The 17347-nt window shown below is 39.7% G+C and overlaps 1 protein-coding gene across 2 annotated transcripts in view; it reads left to right on the forward strand.

The window, feature by feature from the left end:
- The first annotated feature begins 301 nt into the window (after positions 1-301).
- LOC149305286 (conserved oligomeric Golgi complex subunit 6-like) overlaps positions 302-17347 on the forward strand; it is a 38073-nt gene continuing 21027 nt past the window's right edge. For both annotated transcript variants that reach the window (XM_089477800.1, XM_089477799.1), the window contains exons 1-8: positions 302-504; positions 3202-3345; positions 6310-6381; positions 7130-7188; positions 12924-13035; positions 14404-14486; positions 14682-14752; positions 17138-17231. In XM_089477800.1, coding sequence (XP_089333926.1) covers positions 328-504; positions 3202-3345; positions 6310-6381; positions 7130-7188; positions 12924-13035; positions 14404-14486; positions 14682-14752; positions 17138-17231 — 812 coding nt within the window. In that variant the 5' untranslated portion in view covers positions 302-327. The remainder of the gene's footprint in view (positions 505-3201; positions 3346-6309; positions 6382-7129; positions 7189-12923; positions 13036-14403; positions 14487-14681; positions 14753-17137; positions 17232-17347) is intronic.

The raw sequence follows: 17347 nt of genomic DNA on the forward strand, positions 1-17347 counted from the left end.
CACACACACACACACATACTATGTGTGTGTGTGTGTGTGTGTGTGTGTGTGTATCATAGTGCTCCCCAAACTGTGCTCTTTAAGGGCTTTTGGACTCCAGCTCCCAGAATCCCAGACCATTGGCCAACGTGGCTGAGGCTTCTAGCAACTGAAGCCCAAACTCTCTTTTAAAGGGACCACAGTTTGGGGAAACCACTGTCGTCAACTCAAGATCTCGGAACAGAAAGTGGGCGGAACCACTTTTCTGGGGCCCAAGGGAGGAAGGGGGAACGGTGCAGCGACGCACCAGGTCCGTTTCCTCGCCGCTGCGCCACGAAGGGAAAGAAAATGGCAGCGGTGGCGGCAGAAGAAGAGCAGCAGCCGGCGCCTCCTCCTCCTCCTCGTCCCTCGCAGCCCTTGTCGGGGTCCTTGTCGTCCTCGGCCTTGAGCGGAGGAGGCCCTGGGCCTAACCCTCTCTCTCGGAAGCTCCGGAAAGTGCTGGAGACGCGGCTGGAGGCGGACAAGGTGAGACACAGAGAGGAGAGCTTCTGGACTCCATCTCCCAGAAGCCTCAGCCATGTTGGCCAATGGCCTGGGATTCTGGGAGATGGAGTCCAAAAGCCCTTAATAAAGAGCACAGTTTTGGGACCACTGTATAATATATCTGAATTGGGGGAGGATCCCCCCCTTTGACAGCACTTTGGTGCCACAGCAAAGTATGGTTTCCCCGAATCCCATAGCACTGAGCCATGGCAGTTTAAAGCGGGGCCAAACCGGATTGTTCCTGCAATCTGGATGCAGCCTAAGATTAGATAGATTGCCACAGTACACTCTTACAGGGCTGCTATGCCACTTTGACTGCTCTGGCTGCCTCCTGTTGCATTCTGGGATTTGGAGTTTAAGGAGGAGGCATTTAAAATTCTCAGCCAGAGAGCTCTGAGTCCTCACTGAACTACAAGCCCCAGAATGCAACAGGAGGCAGCCAGAGCAGTCAAAGTGGAATAGCAGCACTATAAGAGTATAGTGCAGTAATCTACTAGGATGGGGGTAACAGACGAGGAGGAAGCAGGATTGTATTGGCATTACTTGTTTCAGGAAAGGGCCCTGTAAAATGTATGGCCCTATACAAATAGGTGATGGTAATAAAATAAATGGTAAGTGAGAGACGCAGGTCCAAAACACACTGCAGAAATAACCCAGTTTGGAACCGCTTTAATTGCCCTGGCTCAATGTTAGGGAATCCTGGGAATTGTAGTTTGTTGTGGCACTAGAGCTCTCTTTGACAGAGAAGGCTAAATGCCTCACAGAACTACCGTTCCCAGAATTCCCTAGCCTTGAGCCAGGGCAGTTAAAGCGATTTCAAACTGGGTTATTTCTTCAAGTGTGTTTTGGACCTTGCTGAAACGTCTCCTTTCCACGTAGCTGTCAAAAGTACAGGAAGATGTCGTCTTTTTGAGGTGCCTGTCATTTTTGAAAATGGCCAGAAGTGTTTTCTGAAAATGTGTTTCACAATGCATTTAAATCAAATAGTAGCACTGATCGTTTGTTGTTGATGTTGTGTACCTTCGAGCAGATTGTACTCGTGAATAAACACCCACAACTATTTTGAGCAACACAGTCAGGAACATTTAGTGAATGGTGTGCTGTAGTGTGTGTGTGTGTGTGTGTGTGTGTGTGTGTGTGTATAATATAGACAGCTGGGGACCAATAGGGGCCCATGGGGGGGAGCAATGGGCCTGCAACCCTTTTTCCTCTTGGCGGGCATTTGCCAGGCCTCAGGCGTCCCTCCAGCCTGGCAGAATGGAGGAGGAGTCCATTGTTCCTGCAATGTGGATGCAGCCTAAGATTAGATAGATTGCCACACTACACTCTTACAGGGCTGCTATGCCACTTTGACTGCTCTGGTTGCCTCCTGTTGCATTCTGGGATTTGCAGAATCCCCTTCTCCTCTCTGAGGTGGTTTGCCAGACCTGAGGCGTCCTTCCAGGGATACCTCAGGTCTGGCAAAGCCCCACAGAGCAAACCAAGCTCTGGTTTAATCAGTCTTTGGAAGAGCCCTAGTTCAGAACCAAGAAATCAGTACAAACAGCCCCACCAAAGTAATGGAGGAAATGGATGCAGATGAAGCGGCAACTGGCAAAACCCAGGGAACTCTGTTGCGTGAATTCAAACTTCTTTAGCCCAGTCTGGAAGAGTCCCTGAAGTGAAATGTTTCATGGTGATGTGGTAGCTGCATGGATGCTTAAATAGAAAAAGCCTCATGGTGCAAAAGGATCCATCATGATTGCTGTGCACAGATCCCGAGAGCACTGTAAAAATTGGAGTCCATCCACAAGATGATAAATTGGATTTTCATGATGTGTTCAGCAATTTTATTTTATAGGTTCTCATTGCTGGTTGCCTTGAACAGTGTAGGTGCTGGAAGGGCAGGATATAAATTGTACATATAAAGAAATATCATAGAACTATTCCTGGTTTTACAGTCCACTTGATAGCTATGGAGCTATTACTGTGTCTCCAGGCAAAAGCCACATAGATCCATAACAACCCTTGCCTAAGATTTAGGTGCTTGAGTCAAAGTAGTGCAATTAGGTGCCAAAGCCATAATTTTTGTATCAAATGTGGAGTGTCTTCTCATGCACTGGGTTTTGTTGGACAGTACTTTCGTAGACTGTAGGTTTTCCAATCTTGTTTAATCCTGTAATTGCAGAGAATATATTATATGTGACGTGATGGTGTAGTACATATTGTCTCTTTCATATAATTATAAAGATTGTGAAGACATGTATCCTGTTGGGACTGTGAGCTGCTTAATCTGCTGTTCAGTACATTATGAATGAGAACCTCTGAGTGAGTTTAAGGGTAAAACCAGGAGCAAATTTTTATATGTATATGGTTCCTTTTCTCTGGATCATTTGGAGAAAATTCTTCATTAACTCTGCTGGTTTAGTGATCAGCTTCTTTAAAAAAGCATGTGATGAATCAAATTCTAGTTAGGGATCCTTGTCTTTGTTGGACTCGATGTGCAAAAAGGTGACAAGTAGAGGTACACAAATTGTTCAGGACATTTAAAAAAAAACTGAGTTTGTTTCTTTAACAAACAAAGGAATCTTAAAATATGATTGTATCTGTGAATCTGAAACTGTATATCTTAAAAATTCATTTTGTGTGTGAGCTGTCAACATGGTCTCTAACATATATTTTATGATACATATTTTATAGGAAATGTTGGAAGCGCTCAAGGCTCTTTCAGCCTTTTTTGTAGAAAATAGTCTGCGTACCAGAAGAAATTTGCGTGGAGATATAGAACATCGCAGTTTAGCCATAAATGAAGAATTTGTCTACATTTTCAAGCAAGTGAAAGAGGTATTATGTTTTAATTAATAAAGGATGAAAATCATGAAGCTTTCCAGATGTTATTGGACTGCACCTCTCAGCAATCCTAATCAGCACAGCCAGTGGTGAAGAATGCTGGGATTTGTAGTTCAGCAATACCTGGAGGCCACAGGTATTGCTTTAAATGTGCAGCATGAAGTTGACCATAAAAATTCTTGTTCTTAAGGAAAATACTGGCTATGATACAGAGTTCTGTACAGTTTGCTTTTATATTATTGTTTTTGTTGTTGTTGTTGTTGTTGTGTCTCCAAATAGTTTCCAACTTATGGTGACTCTAAGAGTTATAATGAAGTATTCTTGGTAAGATTTGTTCAGAGGAGGTTTGCCATTGCTTTCCTCTAAGACAGAGTATGTGACTTCCCCAAGGTCACCCATTGGGTTTCATGGTCAAGCGGGGAATCAAACCTTGATCTCCAGAGTCATAGTCAAAAACTCAAACTACTATACATCACTGGCTCTGTCTTTATTATATAATGTATTATACTTTAATTGAAAAAGAACAATCTTTCAACACCTTAATGCATATTATCACATTAAAAGCCTCATGCTGGGGATTGACTGGGTTTTTTTTAAAGACATAGGTCTGTTACAGACTGCCAAAATAAAGCTGCTTTGGGTCTCTTTGGAGGTATGCTATTTAAATGATGCATGGGTCCTAAGAGTCCGGAGGTCGCGCCAACGCCACACTCCATTCCTAAGCACTGGAGTGCAGCTTTGGTGCAGCTTCCAGATTCTTAGGATGCATGCATCATTTAAACAGCATACCTCCAAAGAGACCTGAAGCAGCTTTATTTTGGCAGTCTGTAACAGGCCATAGTAAGGAGAATACTACATTTCCTTCATTAGATGTTTTATTTCTCTTATTAGAGATGGCTGAAAAGCAATTCAGAATTAATAGAAGAAAAATAACGTAATAATTACTGTATACAGATACAGTTGGCCCTCCATCTCCACTGATTCTTTATCCATGGATCCACAGATTCAACCATCCATGGCTTGAAAATATTCCTAAATAAATATATAAATGTCCTTGGCTTTGTCATTTTATATGAGGGACACCATTTTACTATGCTGTTGTATTTAATGGGACTTGAGGACTGTAGTACATTGGTGGGACATGCATGCAGCTGCACCAACATGGCCACACATACATGCCTGCCCATTGACTATAATGAGGCAGATGTATTTCTTTTCATCTGCAGAGGCCCCCAGAACTGAATGCTCACAGATGGGAAGGGTGTGCTGTACACCTGGTAATACATATGTGTTTATTCATGGCCAAATCGCTGTGTTCATTTACCCTCTTGTAATTATGTTTAAGGTTGCAGGCCTAAGTTAAATAATATTTTATACTGCAATCCTGTTTATTTCTGCACAGAAGTAAGCTTCACCAAGTTCACTGGTGCTGGCATACAGGTATTGCTGCAGAGGATTTTGGTCCTAAAATTGCATTGATTTCAAGAAGAAATTCAGGTTGGGCTTGCAATTCTCTTTAAAAATGAGACTTAAATGAGTTTGACCTTAGCTAATACCATCAAACTTTTCATTGCAGATTTCTTCCCCTCCAAGAGTGCAAACTTGTCTGTGAATATTTCTTACTCCACAGTGTAAAGTAGGCCAGCATGCTTATCCCAATATAGATTGCTGATGAAGATGTGTGGGAAGATGAGAAACAGTATAAGACTTGCCTAAGGCCATCCAGGAAGTTTATGGTTGAACAAAGATTAGAAAAAAGTAGGGTTTCAGTTCACAGCCTAGTACTTAACAACAAATTCACCATGTTGCCTGTGCAAATTATACATCTTTTATATAGGCACATGATATAATAACGTGTACTACTATAATTCCACATTGTCACAGAACAACACTGTACTAGCTTTTCTCAACTGCTGTTGCATTTTTTCTTGGATCTCTGTGGGACTACCAATACACTTCTAAGGCAAAAACTGGATGACAATTCCAGTGCTTGGTTCAGCTGCTCTTACTTCCACCCCATGGGTGGAGAATATGTGGCTCTCCCGAAGCCATTGGCCCACAGCTCCCATTGCTTTTGCCATTGATCGTGCTGGCTGTGGCTGATGGGAGTCACAGTCCAATGGAGAGCTGCCAATTTGCCACCCCTACTCTATCCTCTCAGTTATGGGGAGAGGAGGAAGAAGTTTGGGAAATTGGACTGGGCTATGTTGTTGTTGTTATTATGGCCATATTCTAAAATTAAAAAAATACCCATTGGTGAAACAAAAACTTAGCGAAAGAACTGTTAACTGCCCTTTCAGCTTTCTGAAAAAATCCTGGGGGAAGCAGACTGTGAGAATTAGAGAAAGAGGGGGAAGAGAATAAGAAATTGATAGGTAGAAACTGTTTTATGCCTGACATTTTGGAGGTCCAGAAGGCATCAAGGATAGAAGTGTTGTCAGCTGTCACCCTGCTTTTAGCCAGAAGAATCTTTTTTTACCAGTTGCTCGTTGCCAGCTCAACACCCCCTCACAAATCTCTGTAAAGTGCTGCAGGTCTATATTTGCCGCCCCAGGATCTTAAAGCCTGCTCTATTATGTTGGCATGTAGAATGGCACTATATCAGAATAAATGTATGAAGAAAAGCTATTGCATATCTGTACCTCTCAAATGCTTGTGGCAAAGAAGCATGGATGCTGAAAGTCATATGTTATACTTTTGCATATCCAATTCCTCCCAGTTGGACAGCAGCCAAATTTGGAGCTTCATGGAGGTAAACCGCTGGATATTCTTGGAATGAGTATGCCACATAAGCGTGACAAATATGTTGGGTAGGAAGAATGCCAGAAAATGTTGGTGTTTCAAAAGATAGTAAATGTTGTCTCTATGTGTGGTGGTGGTGGTGGTGGTGGGGAGACTTCTCATCTATATGCTAGTATGGAAAGTCACTTATTGTAACATCTGCTTCTCTGTTTCTAGGAGCTTGAAAGCATAAATGAAGATGTGCAGTTCATGAATAACTGCTGTCAGGAGATGACTAATCACTTGAAGGTACAGTGGAAGGGTGGGTGGGCTTTCACATCGGGCCATTTTACACCTAAGAAATTGTAATTTCAATAAGACAATACTTAACCCCATATGTTACTTTAAAGAGGACTTGTGCAATCCATATGCACAAGAGCTCCTGACATCACAGTGCATCTGGCACTCTGCACTGGAATGTCAGTAAATCATCCAGTGAATTTTTTAAAAGTTAAGCTCCTTTATTTCAGTGTTTCATTATAATCAGTTTGATGGTATGGACTTTTCACTGTTATGTACATTTTAACCTTGCCCTTCAGAATGCTCACAAATGGACATTGTCCTCCTCTCCCATTTTTATGTTCATACTGACCTTGTCAGGTACATTAACCTGGGTTATTGTGATTGGCCCAAGGTTGTAAATAAAATTCATATCTGAGTTTGGAATTGAACATAGGTCTTCACAGTCCTAACCTGGGAAACAAAAGGTGGCACGTGGAAAGTTAATATGACACATTGAATAACAGGAAAGCAGTGTACATATGTAGTATGTAAATAAACTGTTTTTCTTGCCAGGCAGTGGAAAAATCTATAATTGTTTATTCTCATTCACCCTTTTACTACATTTAAATAACTTGAAACTGTGTCAACATAAAAACAGTGGAAATGTATCTTTAATGTATTTAAATGACTTATAATTGAATCAAGATGAAAACAGAAGAAATGTATCTAAGGTCTTAATAGTATTTGATTTTGATGATTGTGCTTTGAATTTCAGGCAACCAAAGAACAAACCCAGGATTTAATCGTAAAGACAACTAAACTTCAAGCAGAGAAGTATGTTCCTACCCTTATTGTTACTTGACACGTTAAATCAGAATAGTTTTGTGAATGCTGTCTCCTTTACACTGAATAATAAATATCACCTTAAGGCTGTTTCATAAAGCCACTTTTGATGCTACCAAGTCTCGGATAATAATTACCATGGAAATGGTGAGAAGACGTTACATTACTGTGCCTTGAAAAGTGTTATTTCTGTATCAGGGTGCTAAGTTTTAACAAAAGGTGTCACATGAGAAGTTAATATGACACATCCTAAGATTTTGTTATTTATTAACTACATTTTTGTGCTGCCCAGTGGTCCCGAGTGCTGTGAACATTTCACAAAATGTGTGATACCATAAAATAAATGAAACAAATACAAAATCTTATTTACACATATACAGAATAAATTTCATTAAAATTAGTGGGATTTATTTCTTGAATTTATTTCTTTAATTGGTATAGAATTGCCAGTTTGTCTGTACTTAATTTGCAACGTAACGGTAATGGTTTCAGCCTAGGAGTGCGGGACGTGCTTCATTATTGCTGTAATCACAGACACAAATGCACATGTTTACAACATTTATTTCTTTGCCAGTATGTGCTGGTTTCTATTCTTTGTATGTATCTGCAAAGGATATATTTGAAGAAAAACCTTTATGTGATTTGTAGTTGATTCATCTTTCATATATGATTCCTTCAACTTCAGCATAATGATAATGTTATTGTTGTCAAAATCGTGACTTCCCAGATGAGGGTCTAGATTCTAGAACCAAAGGAATGGGTATAATAGAGAAGGAGAGAATGGGAGATAGTGGGTGAGCGAGATCAAATTGATAGGGAGAGAAAAGTGGATCAACCCTATTTTTCTCTCTTGTTTGCCCATTGTTGGTATGTGACTCTTCGGAGATTAACCACAAGGGAATATTGACCTCAACATTAAAAACTTTCTGCAGTCTGGATCACTGTTAATCAAGTAGCCTCTTGTTCTTTCTCAATTCTTTGCTTTAAAAGCCTTATACATAATACATTCTGAGTAATAAAAGCATTTCCAATTGTGTTTCTGAGTTGGGTCTAATCTACACTGCAGAAAAAATTCAGTTTGACACTGTTTTAACTGCCGTGGAATATTATGGAATTCTTGGTTTTGTGAGATATTTGGCCTTCTCAGTCAGAGAGATTTAGTGCCCCAACAAATTGCAAATCCCAGAATTCCATGGCATTGAGCAATGGCAGTTAAAGTGGTATGATAGTGTGTTATTTCTACAGTGTAGATTAGGCCTAGGTGGCTTAGTGGCTAAGATGCCAATTCTGATGGTAGTACGGTTGGCAATTTGAAGCCCAAGTGTCACATGATGGTGTTAGCTCCTGTCACTAGTGCCAGTTTCTGCCAACCTAGCAGTTCAAAAGCACGCAAATGCAAGTAAATAAATAGATACCATTTCAGTGGGAAGGTAACAACGTTTGGTGCAGTCATGCTGGCCACATGACCCAGCAGAGTAGTCCTTGGATAACATTGGCTCTTCAGCTTAGTAACAGAGATGAGCACGGCCCCTTACAGTTGGTTATGACTAGACCAATGATGGCGAACCTATGGCACGCGTGCCAGAGGTGGCACTCAGAGTCCTCTCTGCGGGCACACATGCTGTAGCCCTAGCACAGAGTTTGCCAGAGTTTCTTAATAAAAAGCCAGAGGGACATGGCACTTTGCAATAAATAAGTGGGGTCTGGGTTGCAGTTTGGGCACTCGGTCTATAAAAGGTTCACCATCACTGGACTAGACATTCACATCAAGGGAAACCCTTTACCTTAGTTTAGACTTGTGTTTTGGTTGGTCAATTAGAACTGATAGATATCTATTCATATTGTATGTAAAGAAGATAGGAAATATCAGAATATGTTCACTAAGCTACATCAGGAGTGGACAAAATATGGCAAACAGGCTACATCTGGCCTTCACCCCCTTTTTGTCACACCTCAAGACATTTTCTTCAGTGCATCTACCAAAAAAATCAGTGATGTGGTTTGAGATCAAAGCCCCAAAACAGACAGGCAAATGGGGGCGGCTTCTGGCCACTCAAGGGCCATGGCACAGTCTGGAAGCTGTGCCAGGGCTGCCTAAGGAGGCCAAAAAGCAGCCCCCAAAAGAGCAGCTTTTTTCACTCCTTTCTACAGTCCATTTGGGACCTTGGCAGGAGGTACCGGGGCGATCGGGCTGGGATCGGCTTTTGGCTGCTCCTGAATATTCATCTGTTTTGCTCCAAAGTAAGTCTGCAAATTACTAAATGCAGTTAACATCCGACAGTTGACTAACATACAAGGGTCTAATTTCGTCATTTACCTTCCAGTTGCTAGTCAAGCAGAAACCTTGGTTTTGCAAGCATTTCAAATTGTTTTTCCAAGTCAATTGGAACAAGAAGCCTTTAATTACTGTTTCTGCTGCCATTGCTACTCTCTGTGCTACTCTGTCATGATAAGTTTAAAAGTTGTGGTTTCTTAAGCTGATTTAAATTGACTTTTTTCTATAATGACATAAAATTACTATTATGAATTTAATTTATTCTATAATAAATGATTTTGATCATAATAGTAAAAGTGTATAATAGTATATATTATAAATAATAGTATAAGCATAATATCATAACGCTCATAATAGTACATAGAATCAATGAATTCTTAATTGATTGGGGGATTTTGTTTTTTAATACTAAAATGGCCATTATAGTAAAACAATTTAATGTTTATGTTAACATATTGACAAATCTTAATTATAATCAGCCAAGTTCAATATAAATTGAATAAACATATGTAAAAGCAGGTAAGTATTTTGATCAGTTTTATCTATTAAATTTTTTTAAGTGGCATTCCTTATTTTGGCATTTGTCTGGAAAACTGGCCTCCAGCCCCACAGCAATTATCTACTCCACATCTACACCATGCTTCTTGATACTAAATCATCATCATCAGTAATTGAAATACAGCAACAGATAATAAGAGGTTGTCAACTTAGGCTTTTGCCTTTGTGGTGCAAGATAACAGTGTTTATTTCCTCAGTAATGACACTGAAACCCTAAGCTACTTGAATGATGTTGAAGTGACAGTTTGCAGATCCATTTGCTTAGCTTTCTCTTCATGATTCTTGCATGAATTCTGCATCAGTGTGGTTCATTTAAGCAGCTGCTTTCATGTACTGACATGGTTTATTGTTGTTGTGTGCCATTCTGCTTATGGCAACCCTAAGGTGAACCTGTCATGGAGTTTTCTTGGCAAGTTTATTCAGAGGGGGTTTGCCATTGCCATCCTCTGAAGCTGGGAGAGTGTGACTTGCCCAAGATCATCCAGTGGGTTTCCATGGCCAAGCTGGTTGCCAAATCTCTCTCTTCAGTGGGATAAAATTCAGTTCAGGGTCCTGTATATGTGTTTGTGGGTATGAAGATGAAGGCAAGAATTGTGAATTCCAGAAGTATTTTTGAAAAAAAATTCCATTGAAGAAACGCTTCTCTTTTTCCCTTCGAATGTGGAAATAGGGGAAAAGGGGCTTTCCATGCTAAACCCTTAATTAGTCTCTATTCAAATGAATTTCCTCCTCATATCTGTTTGTCTTGCCTTCCCTGGTTTCACCCACCGTGTTGTTTCATGCTGTTGCCACCTCTTGGCTCACAGCCATTTCTCTGCACTTGGCATAAATGAGCATTTGAGATGAGGCTGCCTGACTTGAGTGGGTGCCAGATCCTTTCTCACCTAACTCCTTATCAGTGCAAGATAAACCCAGGCTGATTTGTGTAGATAAACTAATCGTACTTTTCAGCCTCTGAGTCAAGACCACTGAGTTTGCACTTATATTAATGAGGGAAATAAGCATATGATCATAGTTTCAGGGACATAGCCAGGATTTTGGGAAGGGGGGGGTCCAGAATAAGTGCCACCATTATAATGGGGCTTGGTGCAGCGGCTATGTCTCTGATCATTTGTATTTATCTGTTTGTGTCTCTCTTCAAATTTAGTAGCAATAGATGTTAAAATATGACAATTTGTATAACTAGAAGAAGAAAAAACTACTAGTAAACAAAACCCCAGTTTATCATTAAGGGTATGAGCTGCAGTGAGTCTTGTTTCCTTCGGTCTCGGTTTTAGACTAACTGTGGCTTAAGTATCCTTTCTAAATCCAGATAAATTTTGGTTACTTGAAACAAGCCAGGATTAGACCATAGTTTCTAAAGCTGGCTTCGTTCAGCTAAGCTTAGTTCATATTAACCATATTTTAGAGTTAGAATGCATTGCTAAATTGTAGTTGACTAAAATCAGATAGAATAGCCAGAGGGGAGAGAATAGCAGACATCTTTCATCACTGTGCAAGATCAGAAGGTTTTGCTCCTTGTTTTGTTTGTTGTGTCTAAATGGGGCCATTCTGATTTCATTGCCTATTCAAATGAATTATAAATTACCCAACATAGCCAAGTAATTTCTGTACCTTTTGAGATTCTGGTCTGCCCTCTTGAATATATCTTATATATAACCTTATAAATGGGGAATATTCCAAATCTTGTTCAACGTTTCCTCTGGGGGAGTACAACAACAGTGGTGGGAGGGTTGTGGGTAATAGTTTCCTGCTCCCTCCCTATTTGTTGATTGGCTGCAGGGTTGCACTTGGTCGCAGAAGAAGACGCAGTCTCCACCACCAGCATAAAGTTGCTTTTTCTTTACCAGGTGTTCCTCATTTCAACTGAGCAGTCCCTGGGTGGAAGGAGCCCAGTGATTGTTGCATTCTTGAGATGAGGGGCATTATTGAAGGTGGTACAGCATACCTCCTTCTGCAACATTCTCTAAAATATACATGCAGATGTTACTAGGGCTTATGCCAGCACATGTCATCAAGACGTTTCTAGTCCTAGACTGTATTTCCTGGGAGTTAGTTCCATTGAATTCAGTAGGACTTAACTTCTGAATAGACGTATGTTGGATTGAGCTGTAAGTAGTCCATTTTCAGATTTCTCTCTTAACCCAAGTGGCATAAGCACATTCCAGATTGCAGGCTTCTTGCCTCTTAGGAAGTATTATAACAGTATTGTTGCCCATGCAGATAACTGTATTGTTTAGAAACTGCTTATTATGGCTTGCAGGCAGAATCTTCTGTAGCAATCCATACAAACTGCCACTGTCCTGGCCTTGGAGGAAGAGAAGAGGAAGGCACAGCTCTAGCATGCCTAGCCCTAGGGACAGAAGAAGGGCCCTCCCTCCATTCCAACTGATACCACCCTGGCCTCAGAGGGATAGAAGAACCAGCAGTATCTGCTGGACTTGATCCCCTTCCTCACTCATGTCTTTTTTAGATTGTAGAACTGTCTAAGCTGCTCTGAGAGCCTTTGTGGCAGAAGAGTGTGGTATAAATGCTATGAATGAATGAATGAATAGGAGTGTATGGCATAAGCATAGAGACTCTTCAGATGATTGGTGTGATCCACATGGTCACTAGCTCACAAAAGCTTACGAATCGCATGTGTTTTTGTTGATTTGTGCATGCATTTTGCTTCCACATGAGAGCCATATCATCTGAATCTGATGACAATGCCAAGAAATGTTTTTCTTCTTCCAAAAAAGGAGTTCAGTATAACCACAGTAGTACATGGTGTAAGTAAACTATGACAGTATGACATATTGTACAGACATATTGTAACAGAGATTACATTTTTAAAAAGGTGTGAAATAAATTAGAATTACCATAACATGACAAGCCAACGTTTTTATTTCAGCCAGATATTGGAATTAAAAGCACAAATAGCAGATGCTTTCATAGCAGAATTCCAGCTTTCTCCAGAAGAGATGAACATCCTTCGAAGTGCAAGAGATGGGCCTGTTACAGAGGTAACTATTCTGTGCAGACACAGTACTAGCTTGCTAGCCTAGCAGAATAGACACAAAATTTTCTTTTTTCAGTTATCACTTTTTTTCTTATAGTACGAGGATATTTCCTGTCGCAAGGCTTCACAAAATGGGTGATGCTGAGGGATTTTTCAACAAACACTACAGCTGGCTGGCAATCCATGGATAAGGGAGATGCCAAATCTCTCAAGATGGGAAGGAGAAAAAACTAGTCAAATATGAGAACAGGTTTCAGTCACATGTGAGGAGAGAAGGACTTTTAATGGGATCTAAATTTACAAATATGGATTTTGTTTAAAAAAATAGAAGTGGTATAATCTCATTTTTTTAGTAGTAGTAGTTATTTGAGTGGAAGTTGCTCATCTCTGCTGCTTATCTGCATTGTACTGCTTCTTTCATTTCCTGCTACTGCCCCTAACATGCATACTCAAATTATTTGCTTTGACCAGAGACGGTTGATACAAGCAAAACACAGTCCGATGGTTTATACAAGCAAAAACCAGGCCAGTTGAACATTACCACTAAAAAACACCAATGAAAAGCAGTGTTTATTGGTACATTTTAGTTTTACTGTTTGAGGTGTTAGCCACGCCACCAAATGAAGTGGCAGAAAATGTAGCCTGCACCCTAGCCAATAGTTTGTTTGAATGAGAACACTGCTAATACAACATTATAGTGAACAGATTCAGAATTTCCTAGTTTGGGGCTGAGAAGAAAAACAGTTTTGTCTCAGTATCACTAGTAGGCCCATTTGGAGGTCACAAGTACAAGCAGATTTTTGAGATCACTTGATGCTGAAATAATGTCAGCATAGGTCTAAAACACACTGCAGAAATAATCCAGTTTGAGATTGCTTTAACTGCCCTGGCTCAATGGTAGGGAATTCTGGAAACTGTAGTTTTGTGAGACATTCAACCTTCTCTGTCAGAGAGCTCTGGTGCCGGAACAAACTACAATTTGCAAGATTCCCTAGCACTGAGCCAGGCCAGTTAAAGCAGTTTCAAATTGGAGTGTGTTTTGGACCATAGTTGAAATCTTAAGAGGGAACGCAGGAGTTGGAACATGCAGATCAGGCTCTACCATGTGATATGACGGAGTATACTTTTATCTCAAACTGCCTTTAGGACTATTGTGAACATGAATGTAACAAACAATGGTTGATCCCCTGTCCCATTTTAAAAATATAACATCCTACTAACAACTTGTTTACTGACTGCCATATCATTTTTAATGAAAACAAGAGTTTTCATTGTCATTTCTGGTTTTTTGAAGATCGTGTTTATGTTCATGGAAGCAGTTCTTAGAAAAACCATCTTTTTATTATGTTAATCTTACATCTTTTTATTGAAGGATTTTTTTAAAGTATTGGGAAGAGTAAAGCAAATTCACAATGATGTCAAGATCCTTCTACGCACAAACCAGCAGAGATCAGGGTAAGTTCTCAGAGAACAGATATAAAGCAATAGCTGAGGTTTCATTATTTTGGTTAAATTACACAATGTAAGTTGTTATTATTAATACACAGGGATGTATACTAATACAACCAGTGTGGGTGAGTGCAGTATTGGAGATGTTTTTGTTTACACAAACATGTCCTGTTAAAGTCTTTAAATTTTACAAATTTGCAGCCTAGAGATTATGGAACAGATGGCTTTGCTCCAAGAGACGGCATATGAACAGCTTTACCGGTGGGCACAAGGTAACTTGAATTTTTTTGAGATGACACTTTTTTTCTTTAAAAGGGTATTATTGCTTATGTTCACAAGCTGTTAGTTACTTATGTTTTTAAATGTGTAACCTTAATTAGTAATCTTGATTACTAATTAAAAATAACTCTGAAACCATTATAATGCTGGATTTCAACCTCCAGGTCTTTTGGACTTCAGCTCAAGGAATCCCCTGCTATTGGCCACAGTGGCTGGAGCTTCTGGAAGTTGAAGTCCAAAACAGCTGGAGGACCAAAGATTGGAAATCACTGCATGATGATGTGTAGAAACACTTGGCAGGAAACTAGGGGCAAAATCAGTTGTATTACCACTGTCTTTTCTGCTTTCCCTCTTCTGTCTCTCATATCTATGTATTTATCAGTAGTTTTGGATTTATATCCTTACTTTCATCCTGTAAACTGAAGGTGGCATATGCAGATGTCTTATATACCTTATCCTTGCAACAAACCTATAGGGAGGTCAGGCAGAGTGATTGGTCAAAGATTGCACAATGAGTTTCAAGGCCTCAGGGGAATTGAACCTGAATCTCCCAAGTGCCAGCTTTGCTACTGTGGTTCTCCATGCCATCGCTAATATCTCTGCATAGGAGTAGGTCTGAATCCTTCCTTAGGGCTTCAGAATTTACTTTTGTAGATCTAGCACTCTCTTTTATTCACCATTGGAAAGAAGGATGCCGTAAAAGTGGTATTGACATTGCAACTGAAAGGCAGAACTTTTGTTTAATTAGATGGGAACAGGTGAAATTGAGGCACATCTTAGAATTATGCAGTGTTTAATGTTACAAAAGGAATATTTTGATGTTTTGGAAGGCTTAATTAAAAACAACAACGCTAAGTTCCCTTATTAACCTCCTGTGTTCCACATTATAAAAGTGCTTGTTTTGGAAATGGATAATTGTGATATTTCCAAGTCAGCCAACTAAGCAGATGGTGGACAACTATCATTATTTGATGAATCACACTGGCTCTCTATGGGATCCCAGAGGTGTACACACCCAAATCCCTCACCTAATGCAGGTTTCTACAGCCATTTATTTTAAACAAGAAGTGACAGGATAGCCATCTCCTGTTTGTTTGTTATTTGGGGATTGGGGGAGTTATACAGGCCCTAAATGTCATTCACAGCCCATTGAGAAAAATGGCCAGTTGAACACCTGAAGTGACCACAGTGGGTCTTTTATATCCACTGGGGCTTGGTACCTGGATTCCTTGTGGATATCAAAATCCATGGATGCTCAAGTGCCTTTATATACAAGGCATAGTAAAATGGTGTCCCTTATATAAAATGGCAAAATCAAGCTTTGCTATTTAGAATGTATACTTTTACAAAAATATTTTCAAGCTCTGGATGCTTGAATCCGTGAATAAAGGATTTATGAATATGGAGGGCCAACTGTATATGATGCTGGAAAAAAAAATAAAGGAGGTGCTTTAAGTGGCGTGAGTACCCATGGCAGGCTGCAAAACACTAATGTAATGACAAAGTCCTGAACAAGATAGTTTACAACAAACATTCTGATTTGAAAATTTCTTGTTGTAATAGTGGAAATAATTAAAGATAGACTACAATAACACTGCTGACTAAGAATATATACTTGCACATTCCTCACTCTTAAAAATTTTAAGTAAATAAATAACACAAATTTGTTATTTATATAAATTTGAAAACTGATAATATCCAGAGGGAGTGCACAGACTAATGTTGCAAATAGTGTAAGCAGGGATGTGACATTAAGTGCAGAATTCACTTCTAGGTATAAAATGCAGCAACAATAATAAGTCATATTTTTAACACAACTTCCCTCACTTGGGGTTCAAATGAAAGGCTTAAAGACCTAAGAGTATGGCTTTAATACATGTCAAATCTTCAGGGTTCACCCTAATTTTGTTATTCCAGTTGTAATTCTTTGGCAGTAAGTCCTACTAGATTTATTATTGTTTTTGGCATCTTCATTTGTCTCTTGCATGTTCTCTTGCTATTGCTTTCCTTTGAATTGCTTTGAGTTATTACTTTCAGAAAAAAGGTTCTCCAGCCCTATCTTTTCTTTCTTTACATATTCATTATGTTTGCTGCAGCTATGCTGTTATTCATGTGCTTCCCTTAGCAAACATCCAAGTCATAAAAAGCAGATACATGCCCTTAAATGTATAGCAGACATCTGTTGAATGCCTGTGTTTCAAGTACAGTTGAACACTTACACAGTAGATTATGAAAACTAAGATAGTGAAGTTGTAATTGTCCCTAAGATTTTAACACAGTAAGGTGAAGACAGGGGATTTAAACATTTAATGCCAAAGGAACCTTTACTATTGGCCTGATTCCAAATTCTGACATGACACTGTTTGGTTTTTTTGTAGGTGAATGCAGAGCTTTAACCCAAGAATCCTGTGATATTTCTCCAGTTCTAGCACAAGCAATGGAAGCTTTACAAGGCAGGCCTGTTCTGTATAAGTATGTTTCATGTTTTAGTGACAACATGTAATATAGTTCTGGAATTAATGTGATAGAGGCTGTCCAGACTAGGAGCTCGATAAAAAAGTTACAGGTTCATGGCGGAATCAAGTGCT

The sequence above is a fragment of the Sceloporus occidentalis genome, unplaced genomic scaffold (genome assembly GCF_023333645.1).
Source record: "Sceloporus occidentalis isolate IW3139 unplaced genomic scaffold, rSceOcc1.0.p SCAF_12, whole genome shotgun sequence".
In the NCBI taxonomy this organism is placed as follows: domain Eukaryota; kingdom Metazoa; phylum Chordata; class Lepidosauria; order Squamata; family Phrynosomatidae; genus Sceloporus; species Sceloporus occidentalis.